The following is a 27447-nucleotide window of genomic DNA, read 5'->3' as shown; positions in this document are numbered from 1 at the left end:
AAATTTTATGACCATCGGTGAGCAACTGCTGTCTTGTATTGTCAAGAAAACTCCTGGAATGATTTCTTAAAAAAAAACCCACAGAACTAATTATTCAACAATCGTTTCAGTTTTCAGCCATTTGTATTTCTCATGTTAACATATATTTATATTTCTAGCTATGTTCTGAATATGTCCGTTGTGTTTGTTCAGGCCCGCTAACATGGGCTCAGCGCCTCCAGAGCCGGTTCTCATCGACTCAAATGCTGAGACTTGCACACACTACTTCTCTTTCCACACACCCCTGGTCTGTGAGCAGCCGGTAAGTATGTTCCTGTATTTTTCGGTGACTCTCAGTACACCCAGCCTGTTTCATAAAGTAAAAATATTTATCCAATTCAAATTTCATGAAACTTCTGTCGACAGAAGGTTGTCCCATCAAACACAGTAAAAAAAAATAACTGAAAAGGAATGTGCTTTCAGTAGTAAATAAATCAAACGTTAACCTTAACATCACTAGATAACAGCCTCACAAATGTTTCAGAAAACTGTCTGTATAGTCAGAAAAGATGAATGACACATGTATCTAAACACTGTCATACAGATGTTATTATCAGTGCCTTTGCTGTGGTGATATTGGCAACTTTTATATTAAGAAGTTATTTCCACACATTCAGGTGGAAGATATGGAGCATTCCTTCACAAATGAGCTCCAAATTGGCCATTTCACAGAGCAAATTGAATTTCAGTTGAGTGTAGTCTGCAAGTGGGACTACAATCAGCTTCTAGAGACTTCTCAAGGATAATCAAATAGACAGGAATGTGGCATTAAATTCTGTGGTGCAGTAGAAGCGTGGGATTCTCTCCAACTCACTTGTTCCAAAATAATTCTTAAAACTCGAGTGCATTTGTAGGACCAAAAGAAGAAAATATTGGAAGAAAACTTTCTGTAGTCATTGTATAGTTTAACAATGATTGGACTTTGGCTTTCTGAAGCCTGCAAACTATTTCTGTTTGGTGTTATGTGACTTTTTGACATTTCTTTTTTCCCAATTTAATAACTTTTTACAGGTGAAGTGTTCAGTCCAGAATGGCTCTGCTCTTATAGACCTGACTCCACTGATTCATGTCAGCGGGTACTACACAGCAACAGGTACAGATATCAGATCTCTTATGGATTTTGAATGCAGTGAAGGATCTCTAAATACATTTCAAAATGGAAGCAAATGTAGAATATTCATCATGTCGGTGTAGATTTTGTCATGTGCTTCCTTTTTGGGGCATAACTAGAGATGGGAATCAAGAACCAGTTCCAAATTGTTCCGACCCATCGGAATCACGTGCCTCAGAGCTTATCAGTTCCTTTTTTATCAATGCTGGCAAGTTTTTCTGACAGTTGCACAAACCAATGACGTCAAACTCATTTGCAAACTTGCAGCGAGAAGGACTCGTGGCGGAGAGGAGGAAATGTCCCAAAGCATGGCTTCATTTTAGGAAGAAAGATGACAACAGTTCTAGTTGTAATGTCTGTGAAATGATCATTTCAAGTAAGGCTGGATATAAAAGCAATATGCTGAAACATCTTTCTGCAGAACATGAACTTAAATTCTAGGAAATCCTATCCATGTTATACTAACATTAGCGCCACACAGACAGGTTTAGCAGATTTTTTCTTTGAGTAAGAAAACCTTAATGAAAACAAATGATCTATAAATATTAGGGATGGAAATCAAGAACTGGTTCCCAATTAAACAATGGTTAAAGCTTTTGCGTCACATCAATTCCCTTTTTTCTACTTTGTTTTAACACGGTATTCAGACTGAGAGATAATAAAACTAAGCCTAAGCACATTATTTTATTTTCAGACAGACAATTGATCAGGAATCAACATGAGAATCGATGAAGAATCGGACCAATAATCAGAATGAACAGTGGCGTTGATATTTTCATCCCTACGCACGAAATCCGTTCAGATTTATTGTTGTTATGTTTCTGTTTAAAACCTCCGAATTTTGTCCTTTTTAAGATGAGACAGTGGAAAGTGATGGATCTCCAGACTTCTACATCAACATCTGTCAGCCTCTAAACCCCATCCCCGGGGTCACCTGCCCCGCTGGAGCTGCCGTCTGTATGGATCCTGATCATGGACCTCCTGTGGTAAGACACTCACAAACTCAGCCAGATAAAGGACCATTTACTTTGTGCAGTAGGGAATGAGAGTGTTAATTATCCAATCAACAAATGACCCACATAGCTGCTGTTTAAAATTGGGGGCAAATCATGGTGGAAACACAACTGGGGTTAAAACGGTGTGGGTAAAAATCTATTCCTATTTTTTTATATAATGTAATCTTGTCCTGTTTCTCAATTCATCATTAGTTTTTGGTCCCGTCTCTTACAATAATTTTGCATCCATCCTTTTCTCCTTTTAAATATCTCTCTTTGTGCCTCTTGAAGGACATTGGGCGGACTACCAGCGGTCCTGAAATCAGTAGTGCAACAGGGGAAGTGTCCATCACTTACAACAGCTCCACCAAGTGCGCAGCTGATCCTGCACAGAACTACACCTCGACCATCATCTTCACCTGCCAGAGAGGCCTGGAGCTGGTCAGTCGCCACTCTCATGTCCTCTTATGATGAGAATACTAAGCCCGGTACTGTTGTTGTTTTATTTTTGAACAAAGCAGTGACCTTTTATATCTTATATATTTCCAGGGCTCTCCACAAATGCTGAGGCTGCAGGGATGTGTCTATTTGTTCGAGTGGGCGACCCCTATAGTCTGCTCAGACGCCACCCACACAAGCGGCTGCAAACTCACCGACTCTCAGCTCCAGTTCACTTTTGACCTCTCAGCCCTCTCCGGTGAAGTCCAGGTGAGCTCCATAAATGTGTTTCCCTCTCGTTTGTTTTCTATTTCACTATAGCTGTAATGTTGTCTATTAATTCCACCCATTCAGGTATTTTCCCATGGTGCGGACTGTAGGTCTGCCCTTCTGGGCTACCAGCTGAAAACTGTACTAAAGTGAGTTCTCTGTATGTTAGGTCCCAGCGGGCTCCAGCAGTTATCACATCAACGTCTGCAGCTCAGTGGCAGAGCCAGCCTGTAAGAATAGCGCAGTGTGCCGGGTGTCTGGTTCTGGTTCAGACAAGTCAGCTTCATCATTTGGCATCAGCCAGGCCATGACGATGGACTTCAAACATGATGAGCAGGCTGTACTGATGCAGTACGGTGGAGGAGATCCTTGTCCACCTGGTAAGTCTGCTATGCTTATCTCGCTTCCAGCTCTCTCCCTCAAAAGGCCTAGAATCAGTCTCTGTCTTCATCTTCATACTTCAATAACTGAAGTTAGCCGCATTTTTACAATTATATTTCCTTAAGAGATTAAGTCACAATATTTGTATTGTAAGTTACTGCGATTAGCATGAATTCTAAAAAAATACAGGCAGAGAGTGAACTAGTTGTATACTCTACACTACAACAACTACAACACAGTGGAAACATTGTGAAGCATGTTACAGCTCCTATTGGGGTGTGCAACATCTTGCTCTGGTGTAGGGCATTGTGCAGTGTTCTTGCTCTGGTGTAGGGCATTGTGCAGTGTTCTTGCTCTGGTGTAGGGCATTGTGCAGTGTTCTTGCTCTGGTGTAGGGCATTGTGCAGTGTTCTTGCTCTGGTGTAGGGCATTGTGCAGTGTTCTTGCTCTGGTGTAGGGCATTGTGCAGTGTTCTTGCTCTGGTGTTGGGCATTGTGCAGTGTTCTTGCTCTGGTGTCGGGCATTGTGCAGTGTTCTTGCTCTGGTGTAGGGCATTGTGCAGTGTTTTTGCTCTGGTGTAGGATATTGTGCAGTGTTCTTGCTCTGGTGTAGGGCATTGTGCAGTGTTCTTGGTGCGTGTGTTCTGGTGTTTATAGATCGGTGTGTGTTACTGCAAGTTAAATGTAGTTTGATTGTACATGTGTGTTGCTTCGTCACTGTGTTCTCTTGAAGACAAATTTCTCTTATAGGTGACAATAACGGCTAATCTAATCTAGTCTAGTCTATTGCCTTATGCCAGGGTTTCCGCAGGTCCTTTAAATCTTAAAAAGTCTAAAATCCGATAATCTGATTGATCAAAGTACAAAGGTAACCTTAACTTTACTTCAACTCAATTTAACTTCAGTCTCGCTTTTAAATGTGTTTTCCCCATTCATCTAAACTTAATCTAAGATTAACAAGTCAATCTTCTAAATGCATTTGAAGAACCAAATTAGCTGCATGAGAATTAACAGGAACATTTTAGCCTGATAAACAACATATTAGCCCGGACTAGTTTGACCACATTTGAATATCAGAGCCCTGGTTACCTCCTAATCTAAAACCTGAATCTAATCTGGTCTAATAAACCTTTATTTAAGAAGAAACTGGTGCAAATCTGATTCTGTTTTTGTAAAAGCTTCCCAAATATTTAATTCTACTGAGATTTATAGGTTACCATAAATAACATGTACTGTTGACGACGACGACGACGACAACAACGATAAAGACAGCGATAATGACGATGACTACAATAATGATAACAATAATTAGATACAATAAATCGTAATTATTCTTTGTGTGTTGTAGTGACAACTGAGGGTGAGGTGTGCGTGTTCCCCTTCATTCTCATGAAGGCATCGTATACAGAGTGCACCATAGAAGCGAGGACAGATGGCAGGAAGTGGTGTGCCACCACTGACAACTATGACACGGACAAGAAGTGGGGATTCTGCAGTGAAGGTGAACAGACACACAGGAGATGTGAGCTGTTTAGGATATCTGGTGATGTGTGAGGGGTTTACAGATCTGGTCTTAAACCTCCAGACCTCCACACAGACTCCTTGTGGAGTGTTTGATATTTAGGAGTTAAAATCCGGATGATTACGTGTCTACGGAAGTGAAGGAGCAAACTGCATCAAGTCTCAGAAACGGGCTGAATATTTGAGCTTGGATGTTTGGTTGGGTTTTGAATTAGACTGATCCTCATACCATCAATGCAGCCACTGGTTCATGTTTATTAAAGTATGAAAATCAGTTTTCAGTGCCAGTTGCATCATCCATCACAGTGAAAGGCTTGCTGTCTTTAATTTTTGTCATATTATTTAGATTACATTATTGTTGGGTGGTAATGTAGTTAATACTTTGTTGGTGTTGCGTTCAGGAACATGTGTATTGTGTAACAGTCTAAAAACATATCCACCGTGACAACACCGGAATCATAAAATACTAAAAATAAAGTAAATTTATGGAAATTATGATTTGTTACTTTCCTCGAAGGATTGTAGGTACTTAATTTCTTCTTGATAATTAAATGTTTTTGTTTGTGTTGGTGTCTTTTCTCTCTTCCAGCTTCTGGAAAGCGTCAGTCCTCCATTTTGTTCACCTGTGACCAGTCCGCAGGCCACGGCACTCCACAGCTGCTCTCGGAGACGGCAGGTTGTTCAGCCACGTTTCAGTGGCGGACCAACGCCGTTTGTCCCCCGAAGAAGATGGAGTGTAAGCTGGTCAGCCAGCACCAGACCTTCGACCTCCGAGCCTTGTCCTCTCTCACCGAGCCGTGGAAGTTTAGCCACAAAGGAGATTCGTAAGTCTGGCTGAAGTCTGTCACTGTTTACATGGTTAACTCCTCCTTATAATGTAATAAACCGTGGAAATTCATACATTTGTTCAGTGCTTTTGGTTGGTTTTCTTGTTTTAAGTTATATAACCAAAAAGTCAGGCACATCAAAATGTGTGTGTGCCAGCTATTGTGTCACTGAAACAGTTCAATTCAATTCAATTCAATTTTATTTGTATAGCGCCAATTCATAACAGAAGTTATCTCAGGACACTTTTCAAATAGAGCAGGTCTAGACCGAACTCTTTAACATTAATTACAGAGACCCAACAGTTCCCACCATGAGCAAGCACTTGGCGACAAGGGCAAGGAAAAACTGCCTGTTAAAAGGCAGAAACCTAGGACAGATCCTCCGGCTCTAGGTGGGTGGTCGTCTGTCTCGACCAGTTGGGGTGAGAGAGAGAGAGAGAGAGAGAGAGAGAGAGAGAGAGAGAGAGAGAGAGAGAGAGAGAGAGAGAGAGAGAGAGAGAGAGAGAGAGAGAGAGAGAGAGAGAGAGAGAGAGAGAGAGAGAGAGACAGACAGGTGCACAGCAACAACAGTATTGGCAATGGCAGTCAAGCAGGACCATGGCAGGAGGCTCCACCAGGATCCATGAGAACCTGCGAGACGAGAAAGCACAAGAACTCCGGGGAAGAAGTGGAGTTAGTAACATGCATTAATGGGACATGAATGAGTGCAGAAAGAGAGAGGAAGAGAGTAGCTCAGTGCACCATGGGAAATCCCCCGATAGTCTAGGCCTATAGCAGCATAACTAAGGGATGGTTCAGGACTCACCTGATCCAGCCCTAACTATAAGCTTTATCAAAGAGGAATGTCTTAAGCCTACTCTTGAATGTGGTGAGGGTGTCTGCCTCCCGAACCACAACTGGAAGCTGGTTCCACAGGAGAGGAGCTTGGTAACTGAAGGCTCTGGCTCCTGTTCTACTTTTTAGAGACTATAGGAACCACAAGTAGCCCAGCATTCAGAGAACGTAGTGTTCTAGTGGGGTAATAGGGTACTATGAGCTCTTTAAGATATGAAGGGGCCTGACCATGAAGAGCTTTATAGGTGAGGAGGAGTATTTTAAATTCAATTCTACATTTTATAGGGAGCCAATGCAGAGTAGCTAGTACAGGAGAGATGTGATCTCTTTTTCTAGTTCCTGTCAGTACTCGTGCTGCAGCGTTCTGAATTAATTGGAGCGTTTTAATGGACTTATTGGGGCAACCTGATAATAAAGAGTTGCAGTAATCCAGCCTTGAAGTAACAAATGCATGGATTAGTTTTTCTGCATCTGTCTGTGATAGGATGTGTCTAATTTTTCTAATATTACGTAAATGAAAGAAGGCAGTCCTAGAGGTCTGCTTTATGTGGGAGTTAAATGACAAATCCTGATCAAAGATAACTCCAAGATTCCTGACAGTGGTGCTAGAGGCCAAGTTAATGCCATCTAGAGTGACTATATCTTTAGACAATGAGTCTCTAAGGTTTTTGGGGCCAAGAACAAGAATTTCGTTTTTTTCTGAGTTTAACATCAGAAAATTGCAGGTCATCCAGGATTTTATGTCCTTAAGACATGTTTGTAATTTAGATAATTGATTAATTTCATTGGGTTTGATTGATAGATATAACTGCGTATCATCTGCATAACAGTGAAAGTTAATGGAGTGATTCCTAATAATGTTGCCTAAAGGGAGCATATATAAAGTAAATAGTATTGGTCCAAGTACAGAACCTTGTGGAACTCCATGACTAACTTTAGTATTTATGGAGGATTCATCGTTAACATGTACAAACTGAGAACGATCTGATAAGTATGACTTAAACCAGCTTAGGGCAGTTCCTTTAATGCCAATTTGATGCTCAAGTCTCTGTAAAAGAATATCATGGTCAATGGTGTCAAATGCAGCACTAAGATCTAATAATACAAGTACAGAGACAAGTCCATTGTCAGAAGCAGTCAGAAGGTCATTATTAACTTTAACCAGAGCTGTCTCTGTGCTATGATGAACTCTAAATCCTGACTGAAAATCCTCAAATAAACTATTGTTATGTAGAAAGTCACACAACTCTTTGGCGACTACTTTCTCCAGAATCTTAGAGAGGAACGGGAGGTTAGAAATCGGTCTATAGTTGGCTAAAACCCCTGGGTCAAGAGTAGACTTTTTAAGAAGGGGTTTAATTACAGCTACTTTAAAGGACTGTGGTACATATCCTGATAATAAAGAAAGATTAATCATATCCAGTAAAGAAGTGCCAATTAAGGGAACAACTTCTTTAAGCAGCCTAGTTGGGATCGGGTCTAACAGACAGGTTGATGGCTTCGATGAAGAAATGATTGAAGTTAACTGATGAAGATCGATAGCAGAAAAACAGTCTAAATATACATCTAAGTTTACATTGACAGAAGTCCCTGAACTTGGAGAGCCACTGATAACCGTTGATGGCAGTTGGTGATTAATTTTTTCTCTAATAGTAATAATTTTATTATAGAAGAAGCTCATGAAGTCATTGCTACTTAAGTTTATGGGGATATGTGGCTCGATAGAGCTGTGACTCTCTGTCAGCCTGGCTACAGTGCTGAAGAGGAACCTAGGGTTGTTCTTATTTTCTTCTATTAGTGCTGAGTAATAGGCTCCTCTGGCATTACGGAGGGCCTTTCTATAAATCTTAAGATCATCTTGCCAATTTGAGCGATATTCTGATAATTTGGAAGAGCGCCATTTCCTTTCAGATTTCCTAGCTATTTGTTTTAACTGGCGGGTTTGGTGGTTATACCAAGGTGCTAGTCTCCTATGTTTTAATAATTTCCTTTTTATAGGAGCGATAGAGTCTAATGTTGATCGTAGTGAGCCTGTAGCACTATCGACAAGATTATCAATTTCAGAGGGACTAAAGTTGTTATAGGACTCTGTTAAATTCAGACATGGCATTGAATTAAACACTGAAGGAATCTCCTCCTTAAATTTAGCTACAGCACTGTCAGATAGACATCTGCTGTAGGAAGTTTTGCCTAATGGCTTATAATCTAATAGTATGAATTCAAAAGTTACTAAATAATGGTCAGATAGGAAAGGATTATGTGGGAAGACTATTAAATGTTCAATATCAATGCCATATGATAAAACAAGGTCAAGAGTGTGATTAAAACAATGAGTTGGTTTATTTACACTCTGACAGAAGCCAATTGAGTCTATTAATGAGATAAATGCATTACTAAGGCTGTCATTGTCAACATCCACATGAATATTAAAATCACCTACAATAATTACTTTATCTGATTTAAGGACTAAGCTTGATAGAAACTCTGAAAATTCAGATATAAAGTCAGAGTACGGTCCAGGAGCGCGGTAGACTATAACAAATAGAACTGGCTGCAGTGTTTTCCAGTTTGGGTGAGAAAGACTAAGAACAAGGCTTTCAAATGAATTATAATTTAGTTTAGGTTTAGGGTCCATTAAAACGCTCGAATCATATATAGCTGCTACTCCACCTCCTCGGCCTGTGCCTCGAGGAATGTGAGTATTAATATGACTGGGGGGTGGATTCATTTAGGCTAACATACTCCTCGTGGGACAACCAGGTCTCAGTAAGACAAAGTAAATCAATATCATAATCTGATATTAATTCATTCACTAAAACAGCTTTAGAGGACAGAGACCTGATATTTAACAGCCCACATTTCATTCTCTTATTTTGTGCTACTGAGGAGTTGGTTTTAATTTTTATTAGATTTTTATGTTGAACTCCTCTTGTTTTTATTTTTTTAAATAGTTTAGGTGGTCGGGGGACAGACACAGTCTCTATGGGGTTTTGGGTGGGTGACTGTTCTAAAGAAAGAGCAGAGGAGTGTGTAAGACAGCAGCTCTGCTTCCTGATCCCAACTCTGGACTGTCAGGTTTTAGAGATAAACTTCGCCATATTCCTAGATAAGAGAGCCGCTCCATCCAAAGTGGGATGGATGCCGTCTCTCCTAATCAGACCAGGTTTTCCCCAAAAAGGCTTCAAGTTATCAATGAAGCCCACATCGTTTGCTGGACACCAAACCAATGACGACATGCGGCTATACATGTCATCACTGGTCACATTGGGGAGGGGTCCAGAGAAAACTATGGAGTCCGACATTGTCTTAGCATAGTTACACACCGACTCCACATTAATCTTAGTGACCTCCGATTGGTGTAAACGGGTGTCGTTACCGCCGACGTGGATAACAATCTTACTGTATTTACGTTTACCTTTAGTCAGCAGTTTTAAATATGATTCAATGTCGCCCGCTCTGGCCCCAGGGATACATTTAACTATGGAGCTGCCAATAACCAGAGTTGGTTCCTCAGCGGGTGAATCGCTGAGTGGGGACAATGTATTAGAAACGTGAAGCGGTTGGTGGTGAACTGTGGGCTTCGGTGTTTTAGTCTTCCTTCGCTCAGTCACCCAGCCTCCCTGCCTGCCCGGCTGCTCGGGAACTACCGGGGGAACTACCGGGACTCACTGAGCCTCGCCTCCAGCGCAGTAAATAAACTACATTTAATACATGTACCATTATCTTTAAAGGAGGCAGAGGAATAACTGAACATCTGACACACTGAGCAGGACAGAGGAGAGGGAGAGGGAGAAGCCATAGCTAACTGCTAATGAAACTAGAGTGTATGAAAAACTTTGAAAGTAGTGAAAAGTCCCTAAAAGAGGGAGAAACTCCAAGTGTTTAAGTAGAACTAGTCTACGTTTAAATGTTAAGCGGGTAAATAACCACTGTAACGAGTAAAACTAATTTATATTTAGCGTTCACTGACAGAGCTACAGCACCAAACAGTGTACACAGAGCAGGTCAGTACGCTTACCGTAGCAAGTGTGGGCTTAAAGATCACAGCAGGGTTCCCACGCATCCTGGAAAAGCTGGAAAACAGTTGACCAATTTTCCAGTCATTGAAAATAAAGTTAAATTATTTCAACATTGTCTTTATCTTATTTTCCTTTAGCTACGAGGCCATCTATCACAGCTCCCCAGAACCTTTTGTAGCTGTAGCACACAGTCAGTGCTCGATCATCACTGCAAATTTAATGGAAAAGTCTTAGAAAATGATCCCTAAAACCCAAGGTGGCAGTAAAAAAAATACACAAAAAGTGAGTTAGAAATGTAGCAAAGAACCAAACCTTTAGTTGCTGAACAGATTGGACTAACTGATCTTTGCACCTAAATCTGAAATACAGAATGAAATGAAATAAATACAGTGACGATTCTGACATTAATAACTTTCCCTGCTTCACAATAGAAAAAGAAGAAATACTGCTTTGCATATATCATATAGGCACAAGAATTGTGAATATTTCTGCAAGGCCACTTAGAGCACTTGAATCTTCATTTCCAGAGTCCTGAGTTTATTCAAATATGACACTCTTTCATTTTTATTTATTTTCTTTATTCCCTCAGGTATTTCATCAACCTGTGTCAGGGTATCAACGGTGGATTACCAGGTTGTCCAGAAGGAGCAACCGTGTGCCGACACCTAGCAACGGGACAGACCCAGACCCTGGGCCGAGTTTATACCCAGAAAATGAGCTACACCGGTGGGTAACCAAGTCGTATACATTTCAATTTACTTTATGTTGGACTTTTTGAGGCGTTTGGAACCTGAATGGACTTCAGGTGATATATAAGATAATGTTGTAGCACTTCTGTGAGCTCTTGTGTTCTATTACTGGAGTCTCTCACAGCTGTGTTTTGCCTTTCGTGCATTAGAAAAGTTTGTGCTCACAGTCTCAAACTACTTCTGCAGATGGAAAGATCTCTGTCAGTTACTCAGCGGGAGACAATGTCTGTGCTAACGGCGTGAAGGCCAAGACTGTGATCCAGCTGAGCTGTGGCACCACCGTTGGACACCCGGCACTCATCAGGTAATGTTATCTTAATTACTAAATGATTCTGCAATAGACAATAAACCACATTCTACAGTACCACTCATATACTCTTCAGTCTTAACTGCCAGTTAATGTTTGTCCTTAAAGTTAAACTTTATCTGTTTAAAGCGTCATTTGAAGCGCACTGCAAAACATTTCTCAAAAGACTTAATGTTATTCACAGTTATGGATCAGTCAGACTGTCTGCAGTCTGAAGTGCTTTATATAGTTATTTTTGTTCAGCTCTATCTTTTGCTAACGTTTGGATTTATCTAAATCTTTACTTTTAGATTGATGCAAAGGCAGTTTATGCAAAATATGATGTTTTTCAAAGGTTAACAACTTTACCAAACACAGTAAATCTTGCATTAATTTGTCCCTTAATGTTTAATTACTTTTTTCCATAAACTGCCAGTTTCGCTGCATTTATTTATTTGTTTTCTGTTTTTGGTTTTAAGCTCCTAGAAGTTTTAAATGTGGCTTTCTGAAATATTCAGTCCGTAACCTTTCTAAGAGTTTCTCATGTCTCTGGGCGTCTGTGTGAGCAGTGTTGATGAGGCATCCTGTGAGTTTGTGATTGGCTGGGAGACTCGGTCGGCATGTGCGGTGAAACAGCGTGAGGTTGAGATGGTGAATGGGACGATACAGGTTCCTGACACTGGAGCCAGCCTCAGTCTGGGAGTACTCTACTTCAGGTAACACACACACACACACACACACACACACACACACTCTGCTCCCAGTTCACCCTTTCTTTCATGTTCATAACAACCTTATTTATCCAACATTGTGAGATATTTAACTATTTTCGGCCTGCGTTAACATTGTTTTTACCCTCCTCCTCCTCCTCTTAGCCCCCATCAGGCATCCGGAGACATCCGTCCGAACGGCGACCGCTACATCTACCACATTCAGTTGTCAGGACTTACCAACAACTCCCTGACCAGCTGCGTTGGCGCCAACATCTGCCAGGTTAAACTCAACGGGCCCTACAGGCGCAAGATTGGCTCCTCCAGCAAGGCCAAGTACTACATTAAAGGTAATTTATTGTTTAATTTAATGTCACGTCTTTACAAGCTGTTGTCTTAAAAATGATGTTTTAAAACAGTCGTCATGTCTCAAATCTGTTGATTCTGGCTAATACATGAACATCCACTCATCTATTTAACATTAACGACAAGTAAACAACCTTTCTGACTTTCCATCAGGAGGAAACCTGGATGTGATGGTGACCTCTGACTCAACGTGCGGGCGGGAGAAAACCAAAACGGTGTCATCCACCATCATGTTCCACTGTAACCCCTCAGCAGGCGTCGGCATCCCCGAGTTTATGCTGGAGACGGATGAATGCCAGTATCTGTTTGTGTGGCACACCGACGCTGTGTGTGGTCTCACGTGAGTAAACCCTTTCACACTACTGGCCGTAAACCATCTGATAATCAGTTTTTTACTCCACACAATGAAAGCTAATTGAAGAAATGGCAAACACCTGTAAGTGTTCCTTCTAAATTTTCTTGCAGAACTGTTGACGCAAAGTCATACAATGACGACGCCGAGACTCCAGCTCTCTCTAGGCGGAGCCAGGCGCTCGGGGTGATGCTGTGCCTCTTGTTAGTGGGCCTCACTGTCTGTCTGCTGGGACTTTTGCTCCACAAGAGGGAGAGGAGGTGAGACGGCGAGCGTCCAACAAATGCAGAAAAGCTTAAAGATGTTAGAAATGTATGTAAGAACTTATTAAATTCTTGTGTTTTCTCATCTCCAAACAGAGAGCTGGTGATCCAGAAGGTTGCTGGCTGCTGCAGGAGAGGAAACCAAGTCTCCTATAAATACTCCAAGGTAGGTTGATCTCACTAATGAATTAGTTCTGAATTTGTTAATACACTCACATTCCAGCGTGCTCCAGGTAAACTAATCTGTTAACTGGACTTTAACTTGTGTGTTTTCACATTGTGGCAGTTGTGCTTTTACTTCAGTGAAGGATCTGAATACTTGTTGTCCTCAGGTCAACATGGATGAAGAAGGAGGTGAAGAGGAGATGGAGTGGCTGATGGAAGAACTCGAAGCACCTCCCACATCCTCTTCCTCGTCCTCCCACCGCGGCAGGAGTAACCACGGCAACGGTCACATCACGACCAAGCCGGTGAACACAGACGGCCTGCGCTCCTTCTCGCTGGACGACCCGGACGACGACAGCGAGGACGAGGTGCTGAGCGTCCCGGGGGTGCGAGTGGTCAAGTCCTCTGGAGCCTCCAGGCAGTCGGCGGCCAACCGCAGCGCCTTCCTTCAGGTGAGTGTCGCCCCTCCGGCGTCCGTTACCGTCAGTCCAAGCCTTGGTGCTCTGATCCTCACAGAAGTCCTTCATTGCAGGAGGAGAGCGACGAGGACCTGGTCGGCCTCCTGGAAGAGTCAGACAGGAAGAGGAAGAGCGGCAAGCCTCGCTCCTCGGGCCTTAACCGCGGCAACAACACGGCAGCCAACAGGAAACGGGACGAGGATGACAGTGACGAGGACCTCCTCAGGGTGTGATGTCACTTCCTCCTTCACGCTCCCTTCCTCCCTCCAATCTGAACTCTTCTCTCTCAGTGAATGTCTCCATAATAGCAACAACAACGATGAGATACCAACAACATATTGAAAGCAGAAACCGTTCCTCTCTTTTGGGATTTTCTTTTGCGTTGGACTGCACCTTTACTCCTCAGAATCTATCCAGTCCACTGTCTACAGACTGTCGATGGTAGCAAATGGTTTCTTATTTATTGATGGCTGATTATTAAAAGTGTTCTGCAGGCCACTTATGACCTGCATCCTATTTTCTCATATTTTTGCCATAATTGTGAAATTAAATAATTTACTTCACTTCTACTTCGCCACATTTATCTAAAATACATGAAACAGGCCAGTTGAAAGTCTTAAAAATCAACTCCAGAGAAGCAAAAAGCATCTTTCTCTACGTGTATGTTGACTGCAATGAGGCATATGAGTGAAAATTACATAACTGAATGTCTTTATTTTCTGTTGGAGTTTGGAAATGAAGCTGTGCCATTGCTTGAGCACTTTATTGTAGCATTGATTTACTGAAAGTAAAACTGTGTCATTGCAGACTGAGACGATGAAAAGAAAGACTCTGGCTACCTTTGGAGTTGATTTTTGTCTTCGTCCATTGGTCCATTAGGACTGTATTTCATAACTGTGGTGGGATGTTGCTCAATAGCGAAAGAAAGTAAAGGCGAATCGGACCAGTTCCCCTGATGTAGGCAGTGAAGGTGTCTGCTTGTGTTAAGGGACGCGAATCGATAAGATTTTATTGATAAACGCCGATGCCGTTGTCAGTTCTGCCCAACTGGAACGGGTTCTGGATTCCCGTCCATGCTTGTGTTGTTTCTAAAGGGAATGAAGACACCCATTTGTCTTTTCTTGTTGTTTACAGTTGCTATAAGAGCAGTTCCTTTCTCTTTCTTTCCCCTCGAAAAAGAGAGCGCAATGCCTTCCTGAAGATGAATTTACTTCGCATTTTCATCGATGAATCGTGTCAGGCGACAGATAGATTTTTGTCTTGTTTTGATCAGAGACATTGTACATAGATGATAATGTTCTATAATATGGACGTTTTGTTTGTTTGTTTGTTTGTTTGTTGGTTGTCTTCACCGGTTAATTGCTCACACGTTTTTTGTTTTTATGATTATTTAAGTGGTTGTCTGAGCTGATTATCTGTACGAATCTCTGTTCTGTGCGAAAAATAAGAGGTGGCCTTAAGTGTGAATGGACGGTGGACGAGGACGGAGGTTGAAAGTGAGATGTTTAGTTTAGGTCGTGTTGGTTTTGAAGTCCCCCTCTCGCCAAAGCCATATTTCTACAGACACCGCTGGCACTAATGTATGGAAGTTGGACTTTCCGCTTGCACGCTCTCGTACATTAAAGGCTCAGTTTTGGGATTCAGGTCTGTGATTGTGGATGTTGCTGCATCAATAGTGAGATTTTAACTCGGTAAAAAAAAGCCAAGTTTTTGTAGTGCCGAAATCAGCCCTTTTTAGCCAAATGCATGTAAGACAAAAGAAAGAAGTGAAGCTTAAATGTATCAAGAATGCAGGCAGTTGACTTACATTTGACATATTTTCTGCTTGTTAATGAAACTAGTGTTTTCACACAGGGTGTCAGTAATAGTGTTCACACTTTTCTAAAAGCAAAATCAACGCGACTGCAGTGTTGCCACATAAGAGTGATATGAGTAAGCCCACACAGTATAAACACAGAGTATTTTGGATGCCGTCCCACTTGCAGGTTCTTGTCTTCGGTCCCAGTCGAAGAAGTTCTTGTGAAGCTTGTATCTTTTTGGTTTTACACGTTTAGAACACAGACTTGGGGAACTCACAAATATCTGAACTTCTACACCATTGTAGGTTTTTGTAACGTCTCTTGCTTCAGAGGTTCTGGCATTGAGTCAAATTCAGGGTTCGCACGCGTCCCCGCAAAACCTGGGAATTTAGAGGCTAGTTTTTCAGTCATGGAAACACCGGGAAGTTGATTAAAATGACCAAATATTGCGGATATCTTTTACTTCCTGTAACTTTAATTAAACATGGTGGACTTGCGCTCTTTGCTGTAATTTATCTTTTTTTGGTGTGCATACCAGTTAAGAACATATTACATGTTTTTTATAATGGATTAATCTGTTGATTATTTTTTAATTAATCATTTCTAACCATAGAATATCACAAGTTCAGGGTTTCTTCAAACGTCTTTTGTCTGAACATCAGTCCAAAATCCAAAGATATAGAGAAAGTTAATCATTTAAGTGAGTTAAGTTAAAGAGTTTCTTTTTTGTCTGGTCAAAATAATGTTTTTTTGATTAATCAAAGAAGTGATCAATAGATTAATCCATCTCCTTATATCAGTAAATACTTGTATTTTAACTGGACATTTGTGAGTTATCTTACTGTAGGTGTTTTATTCTCACCTGGCCAAACAAACAGAAAGAAGAAACTGTTCCACAGATTGATTAAAGCACTCCAAATTTTACTCTCGGTGAATATTCTGCCTTGGGCGCGCACTTGTAGATGAATTGACGGATTTTGTATTGATTTGCAATGACAAATGTAGTGCAATTACACAGACTATGAGTATTTATTACATTTAGTACATTATCAATCAGGGAAATGACGGTAGAATCACTTTTGGGTTTTCTCAGTATTCAATCCACAGAAACTAGTTATTAACTAAACATATTATGTTGTTGCTAAAATATCCCATCAATCAATCAATCAATCAATAACGAGGGTACACCATTCAGGGTATTTCTAAAGCTTTGTACACAAAATTTGTTAAACAAGTTTTTTGTAAGATGCCACTTCAGAAATTCAAAAATAAACAGACAAAAAATAACAAAAAGGATTAAAAAAAAAAAAAAAAAATCTAAAGTTGGCATTTGCATTGGAAACATCAGTATTTTATATGGATGAGTTTGAGATGTGCCCTAATAATGAACAAATAGAAAACATCATCATGTTCCTGTCCCTTTGCTGTGTTATCTCTGAAAACTGAAATGTAACTTTTCAAACTCCAGACAGCTCAAAACAGATTGAAGGCTTGTGAGCTCACTTATCAATGTAAGATAAGATGTTCCTTTATTGATCCCCCGTAGGAGAAATTCAACAATCTGTTAGTTTGTTGAAGGTCTTTGTAGGATAACCATATCGTTAAGCTTCTGATCTGAAGTTTGAATGTGTTTTTACTCAAAGAAAAATGTACCTTTTGAGAGCATAAAGAACAAGGTTATAGTACAAAGTAAACGGGGGAAGTTTCCAAAGAACAATATAAGAATCCATATTTATTATTAAAATATCATTCTAAGCAAAAGTTATATAACCGAGCCTGTTGTTGTCAGACTTTTTTAATCAAAGTTAATTTTAAACATTCTCATTCTTTCAGCATCGGGGACCTCAGCTGTTGTTCTGAAAGCTTTTTACTTTAAATGTCTCACCCTGGTAGAAGGAGGTTTGAACTGGAATGAAAGCATCTACCTGTGTTTGGCACTTTGCACTCAACTCATCTCTCCTGGGGAGACGTAGTAGCACTCCACATGTCAGAGAAGCAGATGGAACCGTTCAGTATGTGAAGTCCTTTTTACATTGTTGCATTAAGTCTGTTTCTGCTGTATTTAGCACCAAAGTTTGTGTGGCTCATCTGCATGGTACTGTGCTGAACCTTCTCGTTCCTATGACGATATGAATGGATATTCTTGTGCTTTTTTTTTGCCTGCACTCGAGCAGAGAACCGTTTTGGGGTTACGTGAAACTAACCCAACCCTGAGATCAAGAGTTGAATTCAGGACAATGAAGTGAAGTGACTAAAAAAAAAAAAAAAAGTACAAGAAACGTTCTGTGATGATTCGGTACTATGGGGGATCATTATTATGTTTTAGTTGGTGTAAGTTATGTTGTCTCATATGTTTTTCAGCTCTTTGCCTGTTTTCCTATTTAAAAAAAAACATTGATGTAAAAAATATTGCATTATTTGAATAAATAAGATCTGCTGTTTATCTCTGTTGTGGTTTAAACACGCTGTAATAAGAACGTAAATGGAAGACTTGACTTTGACTTAAAAGTATCACGTGAAAAAACGGACTCAAATCACTTGCGACTGGACTTGAGGGGGGCTTGTTTCTAATGACTTGACTTATCCTGAGAGATATGACCTGGACTTGATACTTGAATCTCTGACTTCTCTGAATTTGAGACTTAACTTGGACTTATTTTAGACTACTTGAAAACTGAATATATTTTTGGAGTGATTTGAGACCTTACTTGAACTTGCTTAGAAGGTCTTGAAACTTTCACTGGTCTCTAAGACATGACTTGGACTTTTTTGAAATGACTTGAAACTTGACATGGACCTGGACTTTCACCTGTTTCGAAAGGACCCCGGACTTGACTTGGACCTGTCTCCAAGAAGTTGAGACTTCAAGTCTACAAATCTCAAAGTACTAACGTTCGACTGATCTGTAGGACTTGAGATTTGACTTGGACTCATCTCTATGGACTTAAGGATTCTACCTATTCTGCTTCCCCACCTAGGAAATTAAGGGTAAGTGCCTCTGCCTGTCCACCAGCTTTCTGTGAACCTTTTTAATGATCCTTAAAAGTTGTAGAAATCCAAACCTGAGCTTTGTTGATCACATTTTGATCACAAACTTCTACTGTCTACGGGAAAAAGGGAAAACACTAATTTGATGATAAAAGTGATGATATTGCCTTTACTTTAAAAACAGGTGCAATGTCCATTCTCCTGATCTTTATGTCTAACAGACTCCCAAAACCTGCATTTAAATGTTAACTTATTGACATCACTGACTGTGTGGACATGTGCTTGAGATGCAGAAACAGTTGGGGCGTTTATGTTAATAAACCCTGGGGCAGGCCATGGAGGCTTTCTGCCAGGTTCGAGTGATGAAATTCTTCTGACGTCTAAAAAAGAGATAGCAAACGTGTTTTAATGCTTCGCTACACTGCACGTCCAGCAACTACGTCTGTCTGTGGACCTTTGCTCCTGCTTCACCTGTTAAAAACCCAAAGGAAAGGCCTTTCAGCAGTCACTGTAGAGAGAGGCTCAGCATTCACACTGTTGAGCCTGTAGACTCTCAGACACTGATTGAAATCAGTTTTTAGTTTTAGAGAATCAACACCTCTGCAACCATGACCACTTTTGATGACATCTTGGAAGAAGCTGGGAAGTTCGGCCACTTTCAGAAGCGAATCTTCGCCCTGCTGTGTATGGTGTCCATGCCCTGGGCCGGTGTGTACGTCGGCATTGTCTTCCAGGGTTTTACCCCGGATCACTGGTGTCGGGACTCTGCGGTTGTGGAGAGGAGGCAGGCGTGTGGCTGGAGCCTGGCAGACAGTCGCAGGCTGACGGTGCCGATGGTCAACAACTCTGGAGTTCTGCAGCAGAGCAGCTGTGAGCAGTACGAGGTGGACTGGAACACCACAGCACTCACCTGTGACTCACAGGAGCTGGACCTCAGCAAAACTCCCACCACTGCCTGCAAAGACGGCTGGGAGTATGACTACGCGGGGAGACAATCCTTTGTTACTGAGGTAAGTAGGGGAAAGAATAAGATATATATATATATATATATATATATATATATAAAAATATAATGCAATCTAAACAATTTTTGGGGCTAATGAAACCTATGAACTCAGTACAATGCAATAGCATGCCGGTTAAGAGAACATAAAGAGGTCGTTATTAATGTTATATCCAACTGACAATCCAGATATATGTACATAGAAGTGTATTGTATATATGTATATTAACAGATCTACAGCAGTAATTCACCACTCACAGCCACTATTTGTTGCCTTTTAGGCCCCATTTACAAAACAAAATAAAGGTAATCCCAGTGAAAGATTCCTTTCTCTGCTACTGTCCCGTCAGTAAAGCGAAATGCCAAAAATAAAGCTCAGTATCTTGTTTGTTTAATCCAGAAATGTCGAAACAACAATTCATGGTTTTCGGGAGGCGTTAAATGTTCTGAAAAACGGCAATCGGGAGCCAGGCTAGCTGTTTAGGTCTAGTGTGTACGATTTAGGTGTTGTTCCCGATTTCAACTTCCTCGTTTCGCCCTCCCCTTCCAAGCACGAAGGAGAGACTACAGTGGCAGCGAAATGTGCAGGAAAACGCAAATTGTTTGTCCGTTCTGGGCTATTGTCGAAACATGGCGCCCTCTATGGAAGGCGACCCGCGGCATCTGTAGATATCGATTCTTATTTTGAGGTGATTAGACATTAAGATGTACATTAGGGTAATGAATATTACCCTCGACCTTTAACGTACGGACATAAAGACACAAGTGAATTTACTAAAGTGTTATTAAAAATATTCCTTTAAGCACGTTCATCTCATTGATGCTGGGTCGGAAAGGTGTGGATGGAATATTGGTGTTAATTGCCGTCTTCATTTCAAATCCTTTACATAATTTCCTTCCACCGTCAAAGACGCCTCATTACTGAGCGAGGTCTACTATGAAGCTTGATAAGATAAAAAAGAGTTACCCTAATTTGGTTTCAGGTTAAATTAAGCTTTAAATATATTTAGAATACACACAGGAAGCAGGAGGGGCTGATTTTCATTACTAATTATTCACTGATGATGAACCCAGTTGGGTGTCCCATTAAGGTGAACACAAAGTCCTCATAAAGAGACAGAAAATGTCATAAACACAATTTCTATCTCACAACCATCCCGCTTTAAAAAAAGTTTTTAAATTGTTTCTTTTTCATTGAGTTTCAGGCAAAATATAAATCTATAAACGAATTTTAAGATTGATTTGTTTGTGTGTTGTCCCAGTTTGACCTGGTGTGTTCAGATGCATGGTTGGTGGACATGTACCAGGCTACTCTCAATGTGGGCTTCCTGGTTGGGAGTATCGCCATCGGCTACCTGGCAGACAGGTAGGTCTGTCATTGATTCGTCTGGTTTTATTGTTGCTGTGATGAGAGTACAGATTCAGAAACATAAGAAATGTACAGATATATAAGAAATGTGGTCTCACTTTAGAGAAACACTGACAGAATATGTGAATATGTTACCTGAGTTACACCAAATTATAATTGCTGCTACAAAACCTACAGACTTCTGATAAATTAAAGGAAAAAGCTCAATAAATGAGTGGAGAAACACAACGAATGCAGATGCTTCCACACAGGTCCACTGCATTGTACAATTAAGCCACTAGCATCCAATCAGGCATGTATAAAACGCTGAGCAGGCCCAGTTCAATCTGATTTTATAGTAGGGTTGCAGTGCATAAACCCCTCATTACAAAGATGAATGTGATACTTCAGTGGTGCAGAACAGTTTATTGTTATAAGTTTGTATGTTGTAATAACTTGAAAATATCTTAAGATATGACTATACACTTTTATTTTTTGACCAGTATTGAAGTATTGCATATGAACGTTGCTGTCTTTGCCCTGTTTGTGTGTCCGCCTTCAGGTTTGGCAGGAAAATTAGCTTCCTGATGTCCAACCTGTTGAACGGGATTGCAGGAATCCTGGTGGCCGTGGCTCCAAACTACACGTCTCTGCTGGTTTTAAGAACTTTCTACGGGTTTGGAGTGAAAGGAGGCTGGGTGGCCGGATACGTGCTGAGTAAGAACAACATTTAACCCTCCACATTTACGGTTGTGAGTCAAAAGAGTTAAAGAAGCGCTGTGAGACCTTGTTCTCTCTCAGTCACAGAGATTGTGGGGGTGGAGTACAGACGCACAGTGGGAGTCATTTATCAGATGTTCTTCAGTGTCGGCATCCTCATCCTCCCTCTGCTCGCCTACTTCATCACCGACTGGCGCTGGCTGCAGGTCGTCATCACCGCCCCTTACATCCTCTTCCTGTCCTACTACTGGTGAGGAACACTTAAAACACAAAAAGACATCAGTGGAAAGTACATTAAAGAACATTAACTCAAGTACTGTGCCTTTTGAGGTACTTAATTTATTTAGGATTTTAATTTCATGCTACGTTATACTGACGAAATATTTCACTTTTTACTCTACAAATTAAGATTTTACAAACAAAACATAATCAGATTACAGAATCCTCAAAGCACACACACATACATATATGAATATAACACTGTATACATACAGAACAGAAACGGTAGCGTCACTCTTAAACATAGTATTATATACAGTATATAACTTTTTTTTATTTTTTTTTATTTGTTGAATGGAAAACATTCAGATTAATCCACCCATTCAGCATTCATAAGCAGCTCATAGACACCTATAATATATAAATATATACATATATATATTATAAAATATAAAATAAATGCTTTAGAACACAGCTTTATGTATCTATACTGTGTTTATTAATGAGTCTCTCAACATTCAAAACTTCCCTGAAGAAATATCTGTCTGTGTTGTATAAAAGTTAATGAATGATTGATGACACAATTTGTTATATAGTGTATATTTAATGACTACGACAATGTTTTATATCTGTTATAAATGTGTTTGAACTCATTAACACATGTTGAGCTTCAAACTGCAGTTTAGTTTGACTTCTTAACTCTAATGTCCATTTAATAGATTTCATCAGGAGCTTTCAGCCACATGTTGTGGTCCTCCTCAGCAGATGGAATATATATATGAATAGAACCATCTTATATTATATTATCAGTCGTCATCTGTTTATAGGTTTTTTAAACTTTATCAGCTACATCGTGGCAAGTTATAAACCAGTGTTTATATACTACTTGTAAATGTACAGTGGGGGGGTTAAAACAATGTGTTACCCTCCCCTGTATCTGACAAAGTATTATTATTATTATCATCTAGCAGTTTATCTACCTTTGTGGTTCAGTTCACTAGTGCAACTTTAACATTGCTTTTTATCAAATACTACAAAAGTATGATGATTTTCTCTTTAGAATACTTCTGGAATTTAATTCTTTACACCGACAGTAAATAGCAAGAAGAATTCCTATTACATTATTGATAAACTCACATTCTTTTAATCCTCCTTGATTAAAAATAAGCTGAAAAAGCTGTACTGTATGTTTACACACCTGCACAAGATTGAGTTTGTTGTTGCTGCTTCATGAAAGTTTTGGAATTGCAGGTTTATCCCAGAATCTCCAAGATGGCTTCTCTCTCAGAACAAAAATTCAAAAGCTGTGGAGATCACTGAGGCCATGGCCAAAGAGAACAAGATGACCCTCTCCAAGAACATCGAGGTAGGTGTTGGTTCAGGGGCGGACCGAGAGAAATATTCACCTGCTGAGTTAAACACAAACAATCACATATCAATATCTGCTTAAGATATTGAACTCAAAAATATTATTGTGGCACATTAGTGAAGCATTAAATAAAATAATCTAACCGTAGCATTAGAATAAATAGAATAAATTGGCCATAGCAGATCATTAAATTAGTTTCTGTTTCTTTTAACACGTTATTTTAAAATTAATCTAATTAATGTATTAAATTTGACAGCATTTGACACAAAACTGGGGTGGCCAGGTATTGTCCAGCTCACCAAGACCTTTATAGACCGACAGAAAATGTTACCCTGAAATAAAGTTTAGGATTAGACCCTTTGTTACAGCTGTCAAGTGCAATAACTGTATTTCATGCAGGCAACACCCTTCACCTGATTCTATTGCATTTTTGTATTTATTTATTCATTGCAGCCCCTGTTCCCCACTTTATTTGTGACTATTTTTTATTTTGATTTAGTTTTTTCATGCTTCATTTTGTCCATTATGTTTGCATCTGCGTTTGAACTTCAGCTGTTTCAGTTTCCCTGTATGTGATCAAGAAATTTAACCTCATGTGTTCTTGAAATGAAAAGTGTATTATTGTTTGCTTAAGCTTTTACATACCCTGTAAGATCACCAACTTACACAGCAGTGGTTGAAGCAGTTTTTTTCTAAAATCTTGATGCCCTTTCTCTCTGTGAAATGCAAAAGAAACGCCAGAATTGTGTGTACACCAGTTATATATAAGTACAATGGCAGAATCATAGCTTTAGAGATGCAAATTGTAACAGTTGATCTTTTGCTCCTGCAGACGCTGACAGATGATAATGCAGACACCAGCACTGCCTCCTTCATGGACCTGATCAGAACTCCAAAGATGAGAAAACACACTTTAATTCTCAGCTACAACTGGTGAGTTTTTTGTGGAAGTAATGTTTTATGGATTATTTTAGTTTTTTCAAAAGTGGGTTTTCGTAATGTATGATTAAAACTACAGCAGTGGAAAAATTAGAAGAATAATAATCAATGAATTAGACTCTTTGTATACTATGCTAGTCCCATCTTTGGAGCACATGTCAATGTTTTTATAGTTAACTAAAACTAAAACTATGTGAGAAAAATAAATTAACTGAAATAAAAATAAAACACTACATTTTTAAACCATAAAACTGAACTGAAAGGATCAAACCCACGCTGGAAACTAACTGAAACCAAACTAAGCAGAAAATGAACGTTGAATAAAAACTAAACAGAAATAAAAACAAATGAAAAAAACAAAACTATAATAACTCTGCTACATTCTCCCTCTGTCTCTTCCAGGTTCACCAGCGCTGTGGTCTACCAGGGTTTGATCATGAGGCTGGGGATTCTGGGAGGAAACGTCTACATCGACTTCCTCATCTCTGGCCTGGTGGAGTTCCCTGCCGCCTTCCTCATCCTCTTTACCATTGAACGCATCGGCCGACGCATTCCCTTCGCCTCCGCCAACATCGTAGCTGGAGCCGCCTGCTTCATCACAGCCCTCATCCCTGACAGTAAGTCTTAGGAGATCAGATACTAGGTGAACAACCATTTGTCACACTATGTTTTGTTGTCTCGGGGAACAGGTGGAGATGGGGAACGAGCCTGTCAGTTGTCATCAGATTCAAATTACTTTCTTTGTGGCTGCAGGTATGTTCTGGTTTAAGACGGTGGTGGCCTGCATCGGTCGGCTGGGTATCACCATGGCCTTTGAGATGGTGGTGTTTGTTAACACCGAGCTCTACCCGACCTTTGTCAGGTAAATTGTTCAAACTGTACACGCCCGTGGTTGTTTGTTTGGGATGCACTTTACACCCATCTCTTGCTTCTACCACGGTTGGACACAGTTACTGTATGTTGCTCTGGACTAAAATGCCAAATATGAATAAAGTTTTGAGAACCACAACCAGCTCACTGACAGCCACACGCACAATGACCGACAATACTCCCCCGCCAGCAACTCAAGCATGCTCAGATTCATGCACACTGACAAATATACTACTTCTTACATTTTAACATATAACGTATTTACTCTGTTTAGCTGTGGTGGCTACTGTATACATAATGTATAGAAACTAACTGGTTGCTCGTGTGTTTGCAGGAACCTGGGAGTGTCAGTTTGTTCCACTCTGTGTGATGTTGGAGGCATCGTAGCTCCCTTCCTGCTCTACAGACTGGCTGTCATCTGGCTGGAGCTGCCCCTGATCATCTTTGGTGGGTTTTTTTTTATTATTTTGGAGTGAAAACATTTGGTCTCCTTTTTCACACAAATTTCTAATAAAAAATCTAATATATTATTAAACTTATGTTGGATGTGGTTGTGCAGGGTCTCTGGCTTTCCTGGCTGGTGGTTTGGTGCTGCTGCTTCCTGAGACCAGGGGCGTGCCGCTGCCTGACACCATTGACGACATTGAGTTCCCAGACAGGTGAATATCCACTGCTGAACCCACAGACCAAGATAAGAAATAAAGAGCTTTATTAGACACATTTTGGCCCAAGCCATGGTGTTTACACGGCTTTGTCTCTTTGTATCTAGTATATGCACACGTCTATATAGATATTCTTGATGCAGTTTCTCACATATTATGTCGATGTCAATGATATAGATTAAATTGGAGCTGCAATAAGGATTTTTTTCATTATCAGTTTATCTGCAGATTGTTAATCCTTTGTCTACAACACATAATAAAACAGTGAAAAATGTGTGTTTATAATTGCCCACAGCCCATGGTACATCTTGGTGCTTGTTTTTAACAGTCCAAAACCCAAACAAATTCAGTTTATTATCATTTATGACAAAGAACCACAGCAAATCATCCCATTTGTGCAGCTGTAACCAACAAATGTTTCCCATTTTTCCTTTAAAAAATGACTCAAACAATACTTAATGTACATTATTTAATATTTTCTTTGTGTTTTCAGAGTGAAGGAAAAAGCTGCACTGAATAAACAGCAGCTGACCAACCTACTGCCCAGCGACGTATCGACTAACAAAGATCCAGCAATGGTTTAACCTCCTTCTGTGACCAAAGTATTTATTTATGTTGTTACAGTGTTGCTTGTGGATATATTAGATAGCTCCTTTTGATTTTTGTTTTTGACTGTGTAGCCAAGTATATAGTCTGTGGCCCTTATCACCCACAAAGAACTTCATGTGTAAATTAAACGGCTGTTATGTTTAAGCCTCTGTGATGTTGGAATGGAAATATGTGTGTTTTCATTAAAACAGAGTTATTATATTATTAGAATTATTATTGAATTACATTATTAAATTATTAAAGAGTTTTAAAACAACTTGGACTCAAACCGTTTACATGAAAAATCCTTAAGATTTCCGTACTGCTTTATGTGTCGACATACGTGGTTTCCATGGTAACAGCATGTGCCATCTGGAAAACACTACAGCAGACACACGTCATGCAGATTTGTTTACAGTGCAACCAAACAAACCCATGTAGTTTAAATAGCAACAGTGATCCTATTTCAGCTTCCTGAACACAGCACAAGTAGTAGTTGCAGATTACAACCACCTTGCTTCAGCCTCCCTATCCGAGCGCGAAGGATAAACTATGGTAGCCACAAACAGTATAAAAAATCTGAAGCAAGAGTTTGATTTGTCCGTTCTGAGCTACTGTAGAAACACGGCAGACTCCATGGAAGGTGACCCGCCACTTCAGTAGATATAAAAGACTTTAATTGTATAGAACAGCTGAGGAGTGACAGGAAATGGGAGGAGGGAGAAGGAGGGGTGATATGCAGCAAAGCGCCACATGTCAGTTTCAAACTCATTGCCGCTGCAGCAAGAACTCATCCTTGGTACATCGGGCACCAGCTCTACCAGGTGAGCTACCTGTGTGCCCTAAAGGGCTCATTCTAAGGTAACAAAGCCACAATGATCCTTGGTTTCATACATCAATGAATTTTCATCAAATCATTTCGGAAAGTAATGGGAAAGGGAAGATGAGAGAGATGGAGAGAGTATGCTAGAAAACAAAAGACAATGGCACTTAAAATCATAAACATCCTGAGGAGATAACTTCTGTTTACTGAGCGCTGGAGTGAATATCCACCATCCACTTGTCCTCTGCAGCAGCTTAAATTCACCACTTTAAATGTACTTAATGGTCCAGTGTGTAACATATACCTATTCACAGCCCATTCCGAATACAGATGCTG

At 40.2% G+C, this 27447-nt stretch overlaps 2 protein-coding genes across 3 annotated transcripts in view; both read left to right on the top strand.

Moving 5' to 3' along the window:
* igf2r (insulin-like growth factor 2 receptor) overlaps positions 1–18025 on the top strand; it is a 50893-nt gene extending 32868 nt beyond the window's left edge. Inside the window, exons 35-51 of one of the 2 annotated variants that reach the window (XM_051409723.1) lie at positions 193–301; positions 1051–1132; positions 2006–2136; positions 2437–2586; positions 2695–2853; positions 3023–3233; positions 4582–4734; positions 5344–5578; positions 11024–11160; positions 11370–11487; positions 12039–12185; positions 12345–12529; positions 12699–12885; positions 13011–13157; positions 13257–13326; positions 13493–13777; positions 13858–18025. In XM_051409723.1, coding sequence (XP_051265683.1) covers positions 193–301; positions 1051–1132; positions 2006–2136; positions 2437–2586; positions 2695–2853; positions 3023–3233; positions 4582–4734; positions 5344–5578; positions 11024–11160; positions 11370–11487; positions 12039–12185; positions 12345–12529; positions 12699–12885; positions 13011–13157; positions 13257–13326; positions 13493–13777; positions 13858–14016 — 2665 coding nt within the window. In that variant the 3' untranslated portion in view covers positions 14017–18025. The remainder of the gene's footprint in view (positions 1–192; positions 302–1050; positions 1133–2005; positions 2137–2436; positions 2587–2694; positions 2854–3022; positions 3234–4581; positions 4735–5343; positions 5579–11023; positions 11161–11369; positions 11488–12038; positions 12186–12344; positions 12530–12698; positions 12886–13010; positions 13158–13256; positions 13327–13492; positions 13778–13857) is intronic. The other variant, XM_051409724.1, reaches the window with a different exon arrangement.
* A 1042-nt stretch (positions 18026–19067) lies between these two features.
* On the top strand, positions 19068–26565 carry LOC127368687 (solute carrier family 22 member 2-like). The gene is made up of 11 exons (XM_051409771.1): positions 19068–19580; positions 20836–20939; positions 21484–21638; positions 21723–21891; positions 23112–23226; positions 24062–24162; positions 24571–24785; positions 24922–25030; positions 25373–25485; positions 25598–25697; positions 26194–26565. Exons 1-11 carry the CDS (start codon positions 19179–19181, stop codon positions 26282–26284), a joined length of 1674 nt encoding a protein of 557 aa, XP_051265731.1. The 5' UTR covers positions 19068–19178; the 3' UTR covers positions 26285–26565.
* The last annotated feature ends 882 nt before the right edge of the window (positions 26566–27447 follow it).

Source organism: Dicentrarchus labrax, unplaced genomic scaffold (genome assembly GCF_905237075.1).
Source record: "Dicentrarchus labrax unplaced genomic scaffold, dlabrax2021, whole genome shotgun sequence".
Taxonomy (NCBI): domain Eukaryota; kingdom Metazoa; phylum Chordata; class Actinopteri; family Moronidae; genus Dicentrarchus; species Dicentrarchus labrax.
Note: the sequence above shows the minus strand (reverse complement) of the source record. Positions and strands in the feature narration are given on the sequence as shown.

Coding starts and splice junctions, on each gene's coding strand:
- LOC127368687 (XM_051409771.1), top strand. CDS start 19,179: ATGACCACTTTTGATGACATCTTGGAAGAAGCTGGGAAGTTCGGCCAC. Junction 19,581..20,835: donor GACAATCCTTTGTTACTGAG/GTAAGTAGGGGA, acceptor GTGTTGTCCCAG/TTTGACCTGGTGTGTTCAGA. Junction 21,892..23,111: donor CTCTTCCTGTCCTACTACTG/GTGAGGAACACT, acceptor TTGGAATTGCAG/GTTTATCCCAGAATCTCCAA.